Source organism: Scatophagus argus, chromosome 15, assembly GCF_020382885.2.
Source record: "Scatophagus argus isolate fScaArg1 chromosome 15, fScaArg1.pri, whole genome shotgun sequence".
Classification (NCBI taxonomy): domain Eukaryota; kingdom Metazoa; phylum Chordata; class Actinopteri; family Scatophagidae; genus Scatophagus; species Scatophagus argus.
In genome coordinates, this window is record NC_058507.1 from 6,718,256 (window position 1) to 6,734,966 (window position 16,711).

The 16,711-nt window shown below is 45.3% G+C and overlaps 1 protein-coding gene across 6 annotated transcripts in view; it reads right to left on the reverse strand.

Moving 5' to 3' along the window:
* Window positions 1-16,711, reverse strand: part of ppp2r3a (protein phosphatase 2, regulatory subunit B'', alpha) — a 57,642-nt gene that overhangs the window by 19,432 nt on the left and 21,499 nt on the right. For 4 of the 6 annotated variants that reach the window (XM_046412366.1, XM_046412368.1, XM_046412370.1 and 1 more), the window contains one exon: window positions 4,175-7,717. In XM_046412366.1, coding sequence (XP_046268322.1) covers window positions 4,175-6,901 — 2,727 coding nt within the window. In that variant the 5' untranslated portion in view covers window positions 6,902-7,717. Of the gene's footprint in view, window positions 1-4,174; window positions 7,718-16,494; window positions 16,548-16,711 lie in introns of all 6 variants that reach the window. The other 2 variants (XM_046412369.1, XM_046412371.1) reach the window with 1 other exon arrangement.

A 16,711-nucleotide genomic window follows, 5' to 3' on the forward strand; every position in this document is an offset into this window, starting at 1 on the left:
CTTTTCACATGAAAAACCGGCTGGTGTGTGCACAAACACTCACACTGCACACTGCACTGGGAATAGCAGTTGGATGCTATTGCAGCCTGCACTGGGAGTGGTGAATCATGATGTCACCTGCTTAAATGTCCTATGTGTGTGTGAGCGTGAATACCTCCCAGCCAAATGCGTAAAGTTAATAGACTCCACCATTTCTGTCTGCCTGTGTGTGCTTTGTGCGTATGGGTGGTGAATATTCCATTGCCAAAGCTAACCTTGGATGGTATGAACTGTGTTGGAAAAGCCCGCTCACACATAGCAACACCGGCCCCAGTATGGGAGTGCATTGTGTGTGTGTGTGAATGTGTGCATGTATAAATGGATGCATTCATCTGTGTGCTAGTGCACCTACTTTAAAACAGTCACTTCCCTGCTTGGCCGAGGTTCCTGCTGTGACCTTATTTCCTGTGGAAGCAGCCGAGGAATGATGTCACCCTCCACCAACCAAGAGTCAACAACTGTACGCTGCAGCCCCCCCCCCAACCCAACACCCTTTCTCATCTCCACTCTTTTTTTCACCGCTTCCTCTTCTTCTCTAATTCTGTATGAATTCCTGTTCAGCTTCTCAGACAATAAACCCCAACACCCCCACTGCCTCACACAGACATTCATTTATTCCACTTTCCTGTCTTCCTATTATTTCTCCATGCTTTCCTTTATCACACCTTATATCCTTTTTTAAAGGCTTCCTGTGCCATAAAGTAGCAGGTCCAAAAGGTCCACAGGTCCTTTCCTCAGCTGGCTAAAAATATTGGACAGGAAATGTCAGGAAGAGGAACAGCATCTCACAGAATTGGACTGTGAAACACAGGTATATCCAGAAACGCTATTATTTAACATTGGTTGGCTGGCATTTCTGTGTAAATGCACATGTAGTTTTGATGCAGCTCAACAGGACCTGAGAAACGTGGCTGCTACTTTCTGTTTATCTGACAGAAAAGTAACTTAGCTGTCACAGTGTGTTGTCAACTTTTTCAGCAGAGGATGTCCCACCTATTGTCCAGATCCAGGTAAGCACAAAGTGTGAAGTGAAGATCTACCACCTCCTGACCAGCTGCCTGGGGGAAACCCTCTAGCACACCGCAACTCGGGCTGAAGGCTACCTTCTATCCTAGCAACTTGTCCACAGCAGATGGCAAAAACACTCAAATCAGCAACGGGTTAATTAAGCCATCAGAATGGCAGCTCTGCATTCAGTCAGGAGTGTACATGCATCTGTAAATCATGTCACCATTGCCTGTGCTGAAACAAAAACACACAGGTCAAATTTGGGTGTTCTCAAATACCTCTTCTTACATTTCCCCAAAACGGTGAGAGGGGAAAAGAAATGCGGACAAATGCCACTGGACGGCCACTGACCTGAAGTGCCACAAACAGATTTAGCAGTCTGTGCCCACAGCATCGCTGCTGCCACGTCTCCCCACTCTGAGTTTGACTGCTGTGGCCTTTCCTCTGATTTATATCATCTGGCTTCCTTGTCTCCATGGAGATTAATGGGTTTGCTCTGACAGGTGCAGAAAGCCCTGTATTAGTCTGTCAGCAGCAGAATCAACAATAAACACGTGTGCACAAATACACGCACGCACGCGCAGATGAGGATGCTACTGCCTGAGGCCAGTGTCATCCCACAGGGCTTAGCGGAGCTTCCCATCAAAGCCCTGGCAGTGCCAAAGGAAGCACAGCTACAAATCTCCAAGGTGGGGTGTGTTAGCAGTTGTGTATGGGAGTGCAAGGGCATTTTCTCACTTGTGTGTGAGGGGGCTTGTCTTGTATATAGTTTGACTGGCAGTTTAATGTGCAACTGAGGCAGGAGGCAGGGTTGGCACAGAGGAATATTAGCATAATTCCCAGAGTGCCAGAGTATTGGGTATTGGGTGTCGGAGAGCTATTCCGAAACTCAGCTGTGACCCACAGTAGCACTGGGTCAACTTGCCCTCGGGCCAACAAACAGAAACACACACATATGCTAATTCAATAACACATTCACCACATGGGATTCAGATCAATACCCTTTGATGCATGTGCACAAGCTTCAACACATATGTAAATGCACACACATATGCATACACCTGGACATAAGAAAAGCCTGGACATACACGCAACACACAAACAAACACATATACATCACACACCCACAGACACATATGCAGGTCCATTTACACCGTGGCGACAGTGAGTCTGTTAGCGGAATGCCATAGTACAGAGAGGGGGACAGATTTAGGCCTCCTTCACACCTAACCCTGCCAAGGGTGGAGGGGGTTGGAGGGTAACGATACCGTTAACACCCAGTGTGCCAACAGACGCCCCACCCCCTCCACCCCAACATCATACCCCGCCTCACCCCGGCCTCCATCCTCTCCTGCTATGCTCCAATCAGCACCACTCATTGAGTTGCTCTGTCCTCCACACAGCAACAACTCTTATTCAGCGCTCCCAAAATAACACAACAGCCAATCACCGGGCAGCAAGAGAAGCAGTGGTCAACTTGGGAGTTACTGCTTGACTGCAGGTGATAGAAGGACACAGAGAAGAAAAACACAAAAGCAAAATGTAGAGCGAAGGAATGAAAGTTGGCCAGAGATTACAAGAAATGTGGAGGCAGAGGAGGAGAAAAGACAGAAACAGGGAGGAAAGACGGACGGATAAGCCCACAGAGGACGGAGGAAGAATGAGATGGTGTAATGATGTGTTCGGGTGCTGGCTGTTCTGACTGTGGCAGCTACCATGGTAACCTCCTAAATAGGTGCCCTACATATCATCAGGGCATAAGGTTACTCAGCTCAGTAAATAAACACACACACACACAGAGCAGTAGGAGACTGGTGAGGAAAAAGGGGAGAAGGAAGGATGATGTGAGAGCAACAAAACAAGCAAATTAGTAGGGGAGAAAAAAAATCGATGTTTGATGCGGGCAGAGAGGAAAACTAACAGCATCAATGACTTGATACTCTGTGTAGGTGTTAATGTGTGTTTGTCTGTCATATGTAATTACCTAAAACTACAATGAGCCATTGAAAAACCCACATCAGAGACAGGCAAAGGTAACCCCCGCTTTTCTAAGTTTATTCACAGCAGTGTCAGGGCTTTATGCACACACACACATATATATACACACACACATACACACACAAACATACACACACGCTCCAATTGCCTTACTCTCTCTCTCTCTTTGCAGCACAACCCTAAATTACCCTTAAATATTCCCCGGGGTGGAAAATAGAGCCAACACACACACACACACACAGATTCACGGTTCAAAATTCAAGATAAAAACCAGGAAAAGTCAACAAAGAGCCTTTCCTAACACAAAAAGCCATTCTATTCCATGATTCAGTGCACCAATCTTTTTTCTTTGAGCTCAGACTGGGAAACTGTATCAGTGTGTTCATCGCAGTTAATTAATGCTATTCATCATGGCCCATCAGTTACAGTGGCATCAACTCCATTGTGTCAAATTGATAAAATTCTTGCCTGGGTTTTATTTCAAATTGTCTATTCTCAGTCTAATGCTGTCAGTCACTCTGTTTTCTTGGTTTTTGTATATCTGACAGTCGCTCTCAGACTGCTCGTCTATTCTGCTGATTACACTATGGCAACAGTAAGATTCAAAATACATATTTAACTGCTGCTGCTGTATTATGGTATTTATTATGTGCAGCTACAGCAAAATTAAAGCTGCTTAGCATGCAAATATCCAAAATCATAAAACGCAATGAAGGGCATCCTCTGCTGATACTCATTCTAAACGAGACACTGGCTTACAACAGATTTCCAGGGCACCAAATAACCGAAGTGACTCTGTCTTCTACAAAGCACTGAGCTGTTGTTTCAGCCAAAGGAAGTTGGATTCAACAACGACTTAATTTTTTGACCAGACATGAAGAACAATAATGCAGGCCTGAGATGTGCAGTTTATTACAGGATTTCAATTCTTTAAAGTCTTATTCCTCTTTTTCCTAGATGAGTTTAAAGCGTAATAACTAATTGTGTACAATAAAATCTAAAATGGTGTTGACACAAGGGCACTTACAGCTGTAATTGTGTGAAACTGTAATTGTTCATTAAATGTCTGGTTATCTCTCTGGCTGTCCATTAATGTATGCATTTGTCAGAAGTTTTCATCTTAACTTACTCTGATCACCTCTGGAGTCTGCTGGATGAGAAGGGTTGATCCAGTGTCTCTCACAGCAGCGGGGTCACCAACAGCAACAGCATCATCTCTTGTGGCTAACACCACTGGGATGGTAACAGGGGCTGGAGCATCAGGTGCAGCCACAGGTGTAGGTTCAACTGAATGTGTGGATGAATGCAAACTTGCCGGCGTTACAGGACAAGGGATGGATTTTGGATCCGTCTCATCTGTAGAGAATTCTGTGACTTTCTCAGTAGCCTCAGTTATAGGTTCAGGTATAGGCGTAGGCAAAGCCTGGGGGGCAGCATCTGGTGCAGGTTCTGATGTAGCACTCCCCCCAGCTTCACACACCGGAGTAACAGTTGTCGGTGCAGATGAAACTGCAAGTGTACTTGCTAGGGAGTGTTTTGGTGGTATAGCTGGGACTGCAACCGTATGCCTGGAAGGGGCAGGAGGAGGAGCTGGTGGGTCTGGGCCCTCCAAAGGGGTGTCAGCCCTGCCAGTGGTGGCCAGTGTATCCTGCAGAAGCCTCATCACCTCCCGCTCCTTCCCACTGTTCCTCTCAGCACTCCCTGTGCTTCCTGCTCCAGAATCTACCAGCTCCTGGGCAAAGCTCTCAATGCTTTCCAGGATCCTTAGCAGCAGTGCCCCGTCTTCCTCCTCTCCCACCACAGCTTCACAGTCCTCTCCCTGTGGAGGAGTGATACTCTGAGGAGTTCTGGAAGTAGGGCCATTCACAGCCAGGTGGATGTCTGGCTTCTGGACTTGGAATTGGGCCATTTTGGGCTGAGTGAGGGCCTCACTGGAAGTGATTCCCTGGCCTCCTTCTCTCTTCCTGGTTTTGGCTGGAAGTGGAGGCTCGGTGTTTCTGGGATGACTCATACTCTGAGACAGATTCTCTAAGTCCATTAGCAGCTTGTCAATGTCATCATTCCTGTGTGAGACACCTGTGGGTGCTGAGACAGTTTGTGTGGCGGAGGAGGGCCAAGTGGGGCTGTAGCCAGCACTAGCCAGCAAAGCATGTGAAGGGTGCATGTGTTGGCCCAATGTTGTCCCATTTTTGTTCTGTGTAATTTTCACCCCTCTGGTTGAAGTGTGTGTCTGTTGTGAGACTTGTTCTGGTGTCCTATCCACATCTGCTTCCTCCTCTTCAATATACAGAGCCTCCATGGGGGATGCTGGAGGAGTGTGAGTGTATGGTGGGGTCGGGGAAGTACGAAGAGGTGAAGGGGAGTGTGTTGGAGAGGATCTGGAAGACGAGCATGTGACAGATGGGGGAGAGAGTGTGTGTTGTGTGATAGGAGAAGAATGTGAATGTTGCAGTCCATTGATAAGTGGTGTAGTTTTAGATGGGGAGCTTTGGACTGGTTTGGTATGGATGGAGTCTGACTTTGAAGAAGATGAAGAGGATAAAACAGAGGAGGGAGTTGATGATCCAGAATGAGAACATGTCTTTGAGATAGGAGGTGACTGCACCACATCCTCATAGCGAGGAGGTTGCTCATTTCCAAATATTGGAGAGTACGGCCCCTGCTGGATGGAGTGAAGAGTGTTGACCAGCTCGGCAAGATCACTTCCAGGGACCCCCTGCCCACTGCCTCCCAAACTTCCAATTCCCTCTAGCTCCAGAGGCAGTCTCTTCAAATAGGAGCTAAGTCGGGTCATCACGGCTCGATACACACTGTCAGGACTCGCTCCTCCATCCTCTGAACCTCCACCAGCTTTGCGTCTGATGCACTGCTTGATGATGTCGGTGCATTTCTTGAGGTCCTCAGAGCATTTAAGCAGAATATCAAGGCAGGCACGGATGTCCTCTCCGCCTGCCCCCCCAGGACCTGCCTCAGCTCGTGTTTTCTCTAACAAACGAGAAATCAAGTTCTCCTCTCCCAGAGTGTTGAGATACAGGGAGGCCACTGTGTTCAGACTTTGGTCCAAAGACCCAACACTTGACAGGCTGCCTGTTGATCCACCACCAACTTTGGTGATGGCTGACAAGGTTCCTGTGCTTCCCTTTAGCTTTGCCTCCTCCAGACCTGCTCCTTTCCCTGGCACAAAGGGTGGCAGGTTCTCATCATTAGAATTAGCGATTCCATTGGTCATGCCATTAGTCATTCCATTTGTGGTAACATGGGAGCTGAAGTGGCCATAGATGATCTCTAGGTCGGTGGAGCGACGACTGAAAGAGTCAGGACGGACCTTGCGACCTTTCCGAAAGGTGACGTGGCTGGAGGAGGAGAGGCGGAGCTTGTCAAAAGAAAACTCTTTGAGCTTACCACTGGCCAAGTTGATGGCCTCTTCAGTAATATCCTTCAGACTGCCAGAGGAGCTCAGGTTCCCAGTCGATCCTGCGACAGTGGTGGTCTTTTTACCACGCCACGTGGGGCTGTCCTCCCCCAAAGACAAATTGCCACTGCTGCTTGCCCTCTCTAGACCACCATTATAACTAGCATCCATGGTAACATGAATTTTACCAGGGCTAGGCAGTTGTTGACTGATAATGTTATGGGAGTGTGTGAGTGAATTGCTAGGGTTACTGTATACGGGGTCAGGCACAACAAGCAGTTCAGAGCACGTGCCGCGGTGTGCAACAGTACAGTCCAGTCCTTGGGACAGCGCCCCACATGGACCTGAGCAGTAGTGCACAGCATGGGAGTGACTGCGGCGGTCCACAACCACACTGTTGTAACAGCTCACACTGCTCACCACTACACGATAGGCTGCAGCCATGGTGACCAGCGTCCTTCAGGGCATATGAAATTCAAAATAATATCCAAGTGTAAAACAAATCAATACAGTTTTTAAAAAAATCCTTTTCAATTAAAATGTTAAAAAGAAAGACAAAAAACAGTAAAAATAGTGAATCATCTTACTGAAGAAAAATGTCTTTTATGTCCACGGTGACAGCATTAACAGACACACAATGCTGTAGCAAAAAAAAAAAAAAAGTCAATAAACATCTCTCAAGAAATGTTTACAGCAAAAACTTACAAAGTCGATATCCTTTCATGCTTGTGCCCGAAAGAGCTTTAAAGCTTCCACACTCTTGCAGACGCAGAGAATTCCTTGTCTGAGCTCTCTGGGCCTCTTAATAACAGCTGTAAGATTCCTCCTCTCTCCACAGGCACCTTCCCCGTTTCCTCTCTAGCAGCAGCTCATTAGCCACTAATGACAGTCGTGGAAGAAAGCGACAGCAGAAGATCCAGCTGGGATCTCACCCATCCCTCCAAATAAGCAGCCCCAGGGGCCTAATCCGAGGCCAGGGAGGCCTTAACATTGCCCCAGCCTAGGCTCATCCCCCAGGCAATGAGATGCTGGAAGAACCTCCGAATCTCACCCTGTGGTTTCTGAAGTCCTGACGGAGTTGAGAACCATTCGCTGACTCCAACACAGCTGCAGAATAGCAGGGGAGCGACTACAGATGGCTGACTGCCTCTTTCTCTCTGGGCGTGTGTGTGTCAGTCCCGCACTCTCTCTTGCCCCTTCCGTCTCCCGCTGTCAGCCATGTGTCAGAGGAAGTGTGTGTTTCTGACAGGAGGACACCACCTGCGAGTCAGCAGAGAGGGGAGGGAGGGAGGGAGAAAGGGAGACGAGAGGGTGAGAAAGAGGGAAAGGGAAAACAGAAAAAACAAAAGAAGGTAAATCATTCAATTCGGAGTGTGTTCAAAAAGCGGATCACTGTGACTATCTATGCACGATACAGAGTCACGTATGAGCAGCACACTCTCCCTCCTGCTGTCATCCAGATGACAACGGATAAGAGGGTTTAGCCCCTTTATCATCAAAAAACCTGCAAAACCGCACATAACCTCCTGCCGCATCGATCTCAAATGCACAAAAACACAAGTCAAAAAGATGGCAGGGAGACACAGAAACACAAAAGATAAAAAAAACAAAGTAGGAAAAACAATGATGCGACTCTCCCTCTCGTAACAGCAGAGCTACAAAGAGTTTTCGCTAACCCCGCCGAGAAATCATGACTCGGTAAAAGAGCAGCAGGTGTGTCAGAACAAGAAAACACCTGTTGTTTCATATTCACTGTACTCCATCCCAAATCTTATAATATGTTTTTAAAGGGAACAAAGAAGCATTCCACTCTGTTTTACTCTATTCAGTTTAATTCTTTTCAACTTCCTGTGCTTCAGAAGAAACAAAAAGATTGAAGCAGACAAGTGCAAGTGCGCATACAAGGAGTAAAAGACAGACACACACTGACAAACACAACAAATGTAGTGAAATAGAAGTTACAACTTGTACAGCTGTCCCAAGCTCAGCATACGTGCGACAAAGAGGACCTCCTTTATTATAAGCCTAAATAAAATAAACACTGCTCACAGGTGTGACTTGACCTACAGATTCAGCTAAAAGTTACATTTTTATAAAACTAACAGAGAGTGAAACATGTTTCAAAATTTAGGCACATATTTCTATGTTGCTCACTCTGCCTCGGGTTGTCAGACAATTTCGAAATGAAAACTTCTTAGTTTGCAGATAAACGTCAACTGCTTAGGAGCTCAAATTGGAGAGGCATTTTTGTGCAATAAAATAAGTCGAGCAGTACGTAAATACCAGTAACATGCCACATACCAGGAACTAACTAGAAGAGTGAACACATGCGAACACAAGACTGACGACTTCATGTTTCAGCCTTTAATTGCACTAATTTCTCTTTTGCTTTCTCCTGCTGTTCAGCCCCCCCTTCCACAGGGCCAACACATTCCTCAGAGGTGTGCCCTCTTACACATGCATGGCCATATGCCCATATATGTATACACATACATTACCCCTGACTGTAATACTGTGGTGAGACAGCATTACCATAGCCACAACCACACACATGCACTCAAACCTCAAGCTTAATCCCAGCTATACAAACAAACAGTGCACTGAAACTGTTATGGTATCTTCATTTCAAAAATCGAAAATCGAACTTTTGTTCATTTGAATCTACAAAGGATTTATAAAGAAATCAAGGCTGTACTCAAATAAATGATTTAAAGCATTTGCGAAAGCCCTGCCAACACGTACACAAAGCAGATAGTTTATTTAAGTTCATACCTGTGAAGTAGGATTTTCAGAATAACCGCGGGACGATAAAAAAACATCACTGAAAGGTTATCACAATTCAGACTGAGAGCACGAACATTTGATCTGTAGAGTAGGGTTGTTGAGGGAATTATCGAGCTGGAGCTTCTTACTCAAAAGTGTGAAAAAGAGCAACGGGGGAGAGAGGGAGGAATGATTGGTGGGCTTGTGGGTGGGAGAAAAGTGGGGGTGGGGGATTGTGGCACCTGGAAAAACAACCATTAAGGAGTTTTATGAAAAAAACAGGCGGTCACCTCATCCCTCTCCATGTCTCGCTTTCTCCCCTCACAAACACAACAGCTGGATGCTGCTGAATCAGACTCGAGCAGGAAATCTTACTTCCCGGAAAGCTGCATTTGAAATCTTAACAGTCAGAAATTTAATATTACAGGAGGGTAATCGCGCGCACGTTTGCGCACAAACGCACGCACTCCCTCAGTCCTCGCTGTACACACTCTTCATATCCGAGTGTATGTCTTGGTAAACGATGGCTTCCCCAAAGTGATACTGAGCATGTAAACAAACTCCGCTGGTGTTGCACATACACGTGCACACACCCACTCATGAATGCCTGCAAATGCCTCACTGACACATATTACAGAAAAAGATGATTCACTAGTGAACACACACATTATGTCTGTCCTTTTCAGGCCTTGCTATGATTTAGTGAAAGCCAAGTGTTGTTTTTTTTTCTTTATTTATGGGCGAGTTGGCTGAAGATAGATGGAGGTTTCAGCTTTCAGTTCAACGTCAACGAGCCAAAGCTTACAGCTAAAAACAGGAATGTCTTTGGACATGAACAATTTAGGTTTATTTTTAAGGATGTTGCAAGGAGAAAATAAACCCTATGTTTTACATGAAATTTTAACAAAGGGCACCATAATGCGATTTGCAGTGGAAGTGGATGTTATCCTTTGCTTCCTTCACATTTTCTCTTTGTTCTGTGTTTGAACCTCAAAGACAGAGAATGAAGGAAGGTAGATTGACTGACTGCGTTCTCTGAATTTGTCCGTGATTATTGTGACCACCTCTTCCCCTCTCTCCTTCTCATCCTCTTATTCTCTCCCTCTTTCAATCCTGTCTTTCTCCTCCATCTAAAAAAAGTCTCCCCTTCAATCTGACCTTCAACAGGAAGCTCTAAATCACTGGAGGCCACTTCTGTCACAAACCTCCGATCCTGACGCTAAAAGTATGTCGAGGCACGTGTCCGTGTACATAAGCATGTGTGCATAGGAGGAGGTTGTGTATCTAGTACATGCATGTTGTTTTGCTGTGTGTGTATGAGTGGGTGTGTGTGTGCGTATGTGTGTGTCTGTTCATGGGTACATAACAAGGGGCCACGGGGGCCTCTCAGGGGAAGTGGGTCTTTGTGAAGAAGAAGGCCCATAAAGAAACCCCAAACATACCCCCAGGGAGAGAGAACAGGCCCATACTAGCCCTCTCACTGCACATACACACACACACACACACGCACAACTACAGTGGTGCTAATGAGATCACACAGAGAAAACAGAGAGCTCTGCTATGCAATGCACATACTAAGCAGAACCGCGACAGAGCCCAGTGGCTCTGTGGGTACTGACTTCTGTCCGACAACAGTAGCTACAAAAGAAGGATTACTGGCTTTATGCAACAGTTCTCTCCTCTGAGAAACACAAACACACACACTCATAAGGAAATCCATACAGACACAACAAGCTGTGCAGTTTTTTTAATATTCAAAACTATCAGGGTAGTTGTTTAAAAACGATCCTTTTTTCCTTTAATTCTTTCTCTCAGTTTTTCCCCTCTCCCACACTCTGATCTTTACAAATGTCCAACAAGCTAAATGCAGTTCTGACCCACTTCTCTGCTTCTCTCATGAATTATTTACTCTGACTTCTAAGTGTCTGTTGCTCCTCCACACACACACACACACACTCACACACACACAGTCTTATTCCCTTGAAAATGGGAGACAAACTTATTCTGCAGCAGAGTTGGTTCATCAGCCGTGCATCAAAATGCTGTCTCGCTGTCATTTCGAGACAGAGGTGCAGACAGACTGATAGTCTGGCAGACAGCTCTGTCCTTGTCAGGCCCGGGCCACACTTTCACAGTCATCATCATTTTCTGTGTCAACTACAGCTGCAGTGAAAGTCAGACTGAGAAAAAGAAGGAGACAGAGATGGCAAGGTTGACAATCCGATTGTCCAAAATTGTCAGTATTCAAATATTTGCATAGATTCCTGATGGCTCAGAAGACTAAATCTCTTCAGGTTTGAATCCTGAAATCATCCCCTCTTTATCCTCCTCTCTTCAACATTTTCTGTCAAGTAAAACAACAATTCCTTTAATACGGCAAGTTAAACACGTAACATGTAAAACACAGCAGGAGGTTTCTGCTGACCATGCCAGATACACAAGTTTATCAGTCTTAAGTTGAGGGGGAGAGCTGGTGTTTTTTTGGGGGGCCTGGAGTCCAAAAAAGCATTGCCAGGTCCCACACAGAGACAAGCAGGGAACTGCTATGCAAACCAGACGTCTGTACATGAGCCAAAGCACAGGCTGGAGATGGATCAGAGGGGATATATAACACAATTAAGTATTAAAGGACAGTAAAAATTTCTTTAGATTTGGAAAGAATAAAATAAACAACTCAGGTGTGTTCACATGCAGTTTGTGCATGTGAACACAGGCCACATGAGCATGCATTTGGATGGTTTGACTGTTCTTGGCCTCCACGAAGATGTCCTTTTGCTATATTTACCCATGTGTTTATGCCTCACACACACACACACACACACACACACACAATATAGTTAAGAATCTTGAGAGAGAAAATGAAGAGAAAGAGACAGACATGTGAAGAGCATATGTTTGTTATCAGACTGGAAAATTAATATAAACAAGTGTGTGCGTGCGTGTGTGTGTGTGTGTGTGTGCATGTGTGTGTGTGTGTGTCTCTGGCAGAGGCTCGGGGGTTCTCTCATTAAAGTCTGCCAAACTTATTGTCTGGATGAGACCCAGGTTCCTGACAACACAAATCACTGCACTCTGGAGACACACACACACACACACACACACACACACACACACACACACACACACACACACACACACACACAGCTGTCCGTGTTGAAACCATGTCTGCAGGCTTGATAGAGCGACACCCCTGGTCTTTATGGGTCAGAACAGCAGTCAGGGCTGAACAGGACTGAGCTGCGTGCAGGCAGGTCCAGGCCTACAGGGACAGTTTTCTAAAAATCACTGTGAAGGCATTTTTTATGTAAACAGTGAAAGGAAAAACAGGACAAAGAGAGCACTGATTTATATTTGTATAGTTGGTATTCGTCTTAATGTTATGACAGACGATGATTGATCTGTTCTCTATTACTTCTGCCTCCCAAACAACAAAGTCCAAACGTCTTTGAAGGGCAACGCAGCAGGCACGAGGGGGCTTTAAAGGCATTTCTGCTTCTAGAGGCAGCACGGATGGAGAAATGGTGAATAGACTGGAGTTACAACAATGTGCGAGATGTGCTCATACCAGCTTCTAAAATATCAGGATGTGATGGGTTTCATTGTCATATCTGATACTAAACTGGATGTTTCAGGGTTGATCATTTTCACTATTTTCTGACATTCTATAAACAACTGATTACTTGAGAAAATAATCTGCAAATCTGTTGAAATGAATGAAAATAAATTAGCTGCAGCCCCACATCTATTCATGAAGCACAGTGTTAGTTACTGAAATTGTGCTTGCATTACCTGTCTGGCATCAGCTGCTTCATTCATCCTTCACAGTCTTCATCAGCTGATTGTTGCCAGCTGAGAGGCCAGTATAACCTGACACTTCTCAATAATACACCGGTGCTATTAGTCATCACTCCCACTTCCTCCTTATTTATTCAGTATTTGTTATTGCTGAGTTAAGATTTATTTAGGTTTCCTGAAACAGAATGGGAGATTAGTTTTCCTGGCACAATCCTCAATGCTGCTCAGATTCTACATCAAAGATCAAAGATTTTCCTGCCACCTGTAGCTGTATAGCTGTATAACCATTTGCTATTAAGGGTCAAGACCTTGACATGTTTCTGACAGACTGAAAAGGACCGTCCCCAAACTGTTGCCACAAAGTTGGAAGCATAGCATTGTCCAAAATGTCTTGGTATGCTGAAGCATTAAGATTTCTCTTCACTGGAAGTCAGGGGCCGAGCCCAAACCCTGAGCAACAGCCTCACACCACACCTGAATTCAACAATAAAGTGTCCCAATACTTTTGTCTATGTAGTGTACATCCTTCGCTTCATCTGATTCTGAAGTTTGTAAAATAGCAAATCACAGCAAAACACAAAGATTCTTCTTTGATTTTTTTTTCCTGCACTACCTTGGCTAGTGAATTATGAAGGGGAATCTTGTTGGTTTCTCTTTTCTCATGTGTACTTGTCTTTTTGGGGAAAATTGTCATTTTGCTTCAGTGAAAATATCTTAAAAAACACATTTTCAGTTTTCATTGCACAGATATGACAGCAAGACTTGCTTCTTCTCACTGTCACTTGCTCCATTATTTCTGTCATTCATTCATTCATTCATTCCTCCACCTCTCCAACTGGGCTTGTGCTCCTGCTTTAGAGGCCAAGATGGCACGAGTGCTCCCCCACAGTTCTACACCTCCAGTGCAACACCAGCTGTTCCCCCAGCGCTCCTCATATCTCTCGGGAAAGTGGGCTGTGTGAATAGCTCAGCACCTCATTAGGAACAAGACAGTAACTTTGCATGGACAGACACACACACATACACAAATACACACACACATACACAATACATCCCCTTCAGGGAGGCACTGAGGGCAGAGAAGAGGATGTTTTTGTGCTTCTGAGCAGATGAAGGAAAACAGTGACTCACATCTTTTCTTATCCTTAAATGTTTCCTGGTTGGCCTTATAAGGCTAACAGGCAGTCTTGGTCTCACACTCACCACATACACACACACACACACACACACACACACACTCACTCACACATGTCTTGCTGTTGCACTGCAGAGGGCAGAAAAAACATGCTGTAAAATCGCAACACTGCAGGCCACATGAGGCGATGATGAAAGCTGGCATTGGCTTCAAAAGATCCAGACCTGCAGTATGTACACCCGCCCACACAAACACGCACACACACACACACACACACACACACACACACACACACATTTATATGTATTTCACACACACAAGACACAGCAGAGACACACAACAGGACAGAGTGCACTCACACATTTGCAGATACAAACACAGTCGACTACACCTCTGCACTTCACCCATGCAGATGCAAACCTGCACATGAATACAAGCTTGCAGACCTACACACAAACAAAAACACGTCCACACACCCACATCTGTCCATGCTGCGTTGCCCGAAGCTCACCGTGACCCGGCCCCAGCACTCCTGCAAATTTAAAAAACACATTTTTGGTGATGTCATGCTTTTAGCTGCATTGTGCATATGCACAAAGAGTCTCTCTCTCACACACACACACACACACATGCTGGCACAGAAGACAAAGGGCACACAAATAAATCGAATGTAATGTGCTAAGACAGCTGACCTGGATTCAGCCAGTAAACAGTTTATTCCTGCTACCACCTACAGTCCAGACCCAAAGGCAACCAGCGTACACGAGCCACATCCAGAATCACACACTAAAAGGGGAACGAAGCCGAGAGGAAAAGGCTCAGCGCTTGGAGCAGCGGAGCTCAGCCAAAACATGAATCAGAGCAATAAATCTGTCCATTCCATCAGATCAGTGACACATCATTTGGTTTATTTGTGAAGCAGAGAAATGTTTACACACTGTTTGATTAAGACTTTCAAAAATAAGCAATTGTCAGACCCAGACAGCACTGTCTTTTAAATGGTCAGCAGCCCTGGTGTAATACTGTGGCTGGACATTGTTAGGCTACTTCTTGTCTATAATGTTGATCATGAACGTAACATCGGGATTTCCCAGTCAATATTTTGCCCCTGATCTCCATCTTCCTTTAAAGGAGCACTTCACCAATTCAGCACAGCACTCCTAAAACAATGTCAGAACTTAAAAAAAAAACTAAATTGATGCAGCAGAACCAGAGATATCTGATAGTACAATGCCATAATAAAGAATTACCACAGCTAGAGCTGTAGAAGCATAGCCAGCATGACAAGTAAAAAGGGGTGAACACACTTAGGCAGGAGGTGTGGAAGAGAAGTAGACCAAACTAGACAAGATGGAGTCAGAACCAGCCAGAACCACATCAAATCCCAGTCCCACTGCTGCTCAGACTTGAATAACTTGTTCCAAAAAAGTTCTGGACTCAAACATTCCCCAGATGCCAAAGTGCTTTGCAACTACAGGCATCTTTCAAAGAGCAGCGTCTATGCAAAAAATTGTAACACAAAGACTCCCTCACATACATCCTCTGTTGGGGATACTGTGCTCAAACACAACACTTGTGAAAGCAAACTGCAACAACCATCGAAATAAGCTGTGAAGTGACAGCATGATGGAGCTGACTGTGGGGACGTCAGTAGCGCCACCAAGACAAGTCTGGATGTTTGTCTTTTAACAGGCAGGAGGGCAATGACAAGTTGAGAAGTGACAGAGTAATGCTTCAACATTTTTTTAGACAGAGTTTTAATTCTGTACACAGATGGGCAGCAGGAAAAGAGCCGTATAAATGTTGAGGACTCTGCAAAAGAAGTTTCTCGTCTGGGAGTCCAAAAGTAACATCTTAAAGACATCTCATCAGTGACAGGCAGCGTATACAATGTCACAGGAAGACATATAAAAACCATTCATTCTCGCTCCCCTAAAGATGTCTTCTGGACGACTTTCAGACACGTCTGTGGTCACCGGGCAGTCACACGCAGGCAGCAGGTCTGTGTGTTTATAATGAAGGAAAGAGCGGAGATCTCCAGATTTTAACAGAAATCCATATAAGAGCATGTTTAGACTGGAGAACCGACGCTAGACTAACTAGTCTGAGGGCTGTGCGTGTGTGCGTGTTTGAGTATGTGCATGTGTGGCAGGCTAACTGCTGTCCCTGTCCATCAGTGGGTCATATGAGGAGCAGATTAGGGTTTCTAACCGCAAACCCCTGTCGCCATGGTCCGTCGTCATCATGTTCTGAACCGCCTGTTCTGACTCACCCCCTCCTTATCTTGCCGCCCTGCACATCTAACCACATCTAAATCAGGACTTTGTGGCGAAGCTTATCTCACATGTTCGTCATCTCTTCTGCAGCCTCAACATATTGGCCAATATATTCATAGATCTAAAAAAAAAATGAGACAACATGTTAAATTGAGAACCCATATTCCCAATGTGGCCCCCGAGATGTTAAAGGACAGACACAAAAGAAAAACAGTCCCCAAATAGCTCTGACTTGACATCTGAAAGTCCCTCTTGTTTTTTGTCAACTTCGTATTAAATGCAAGG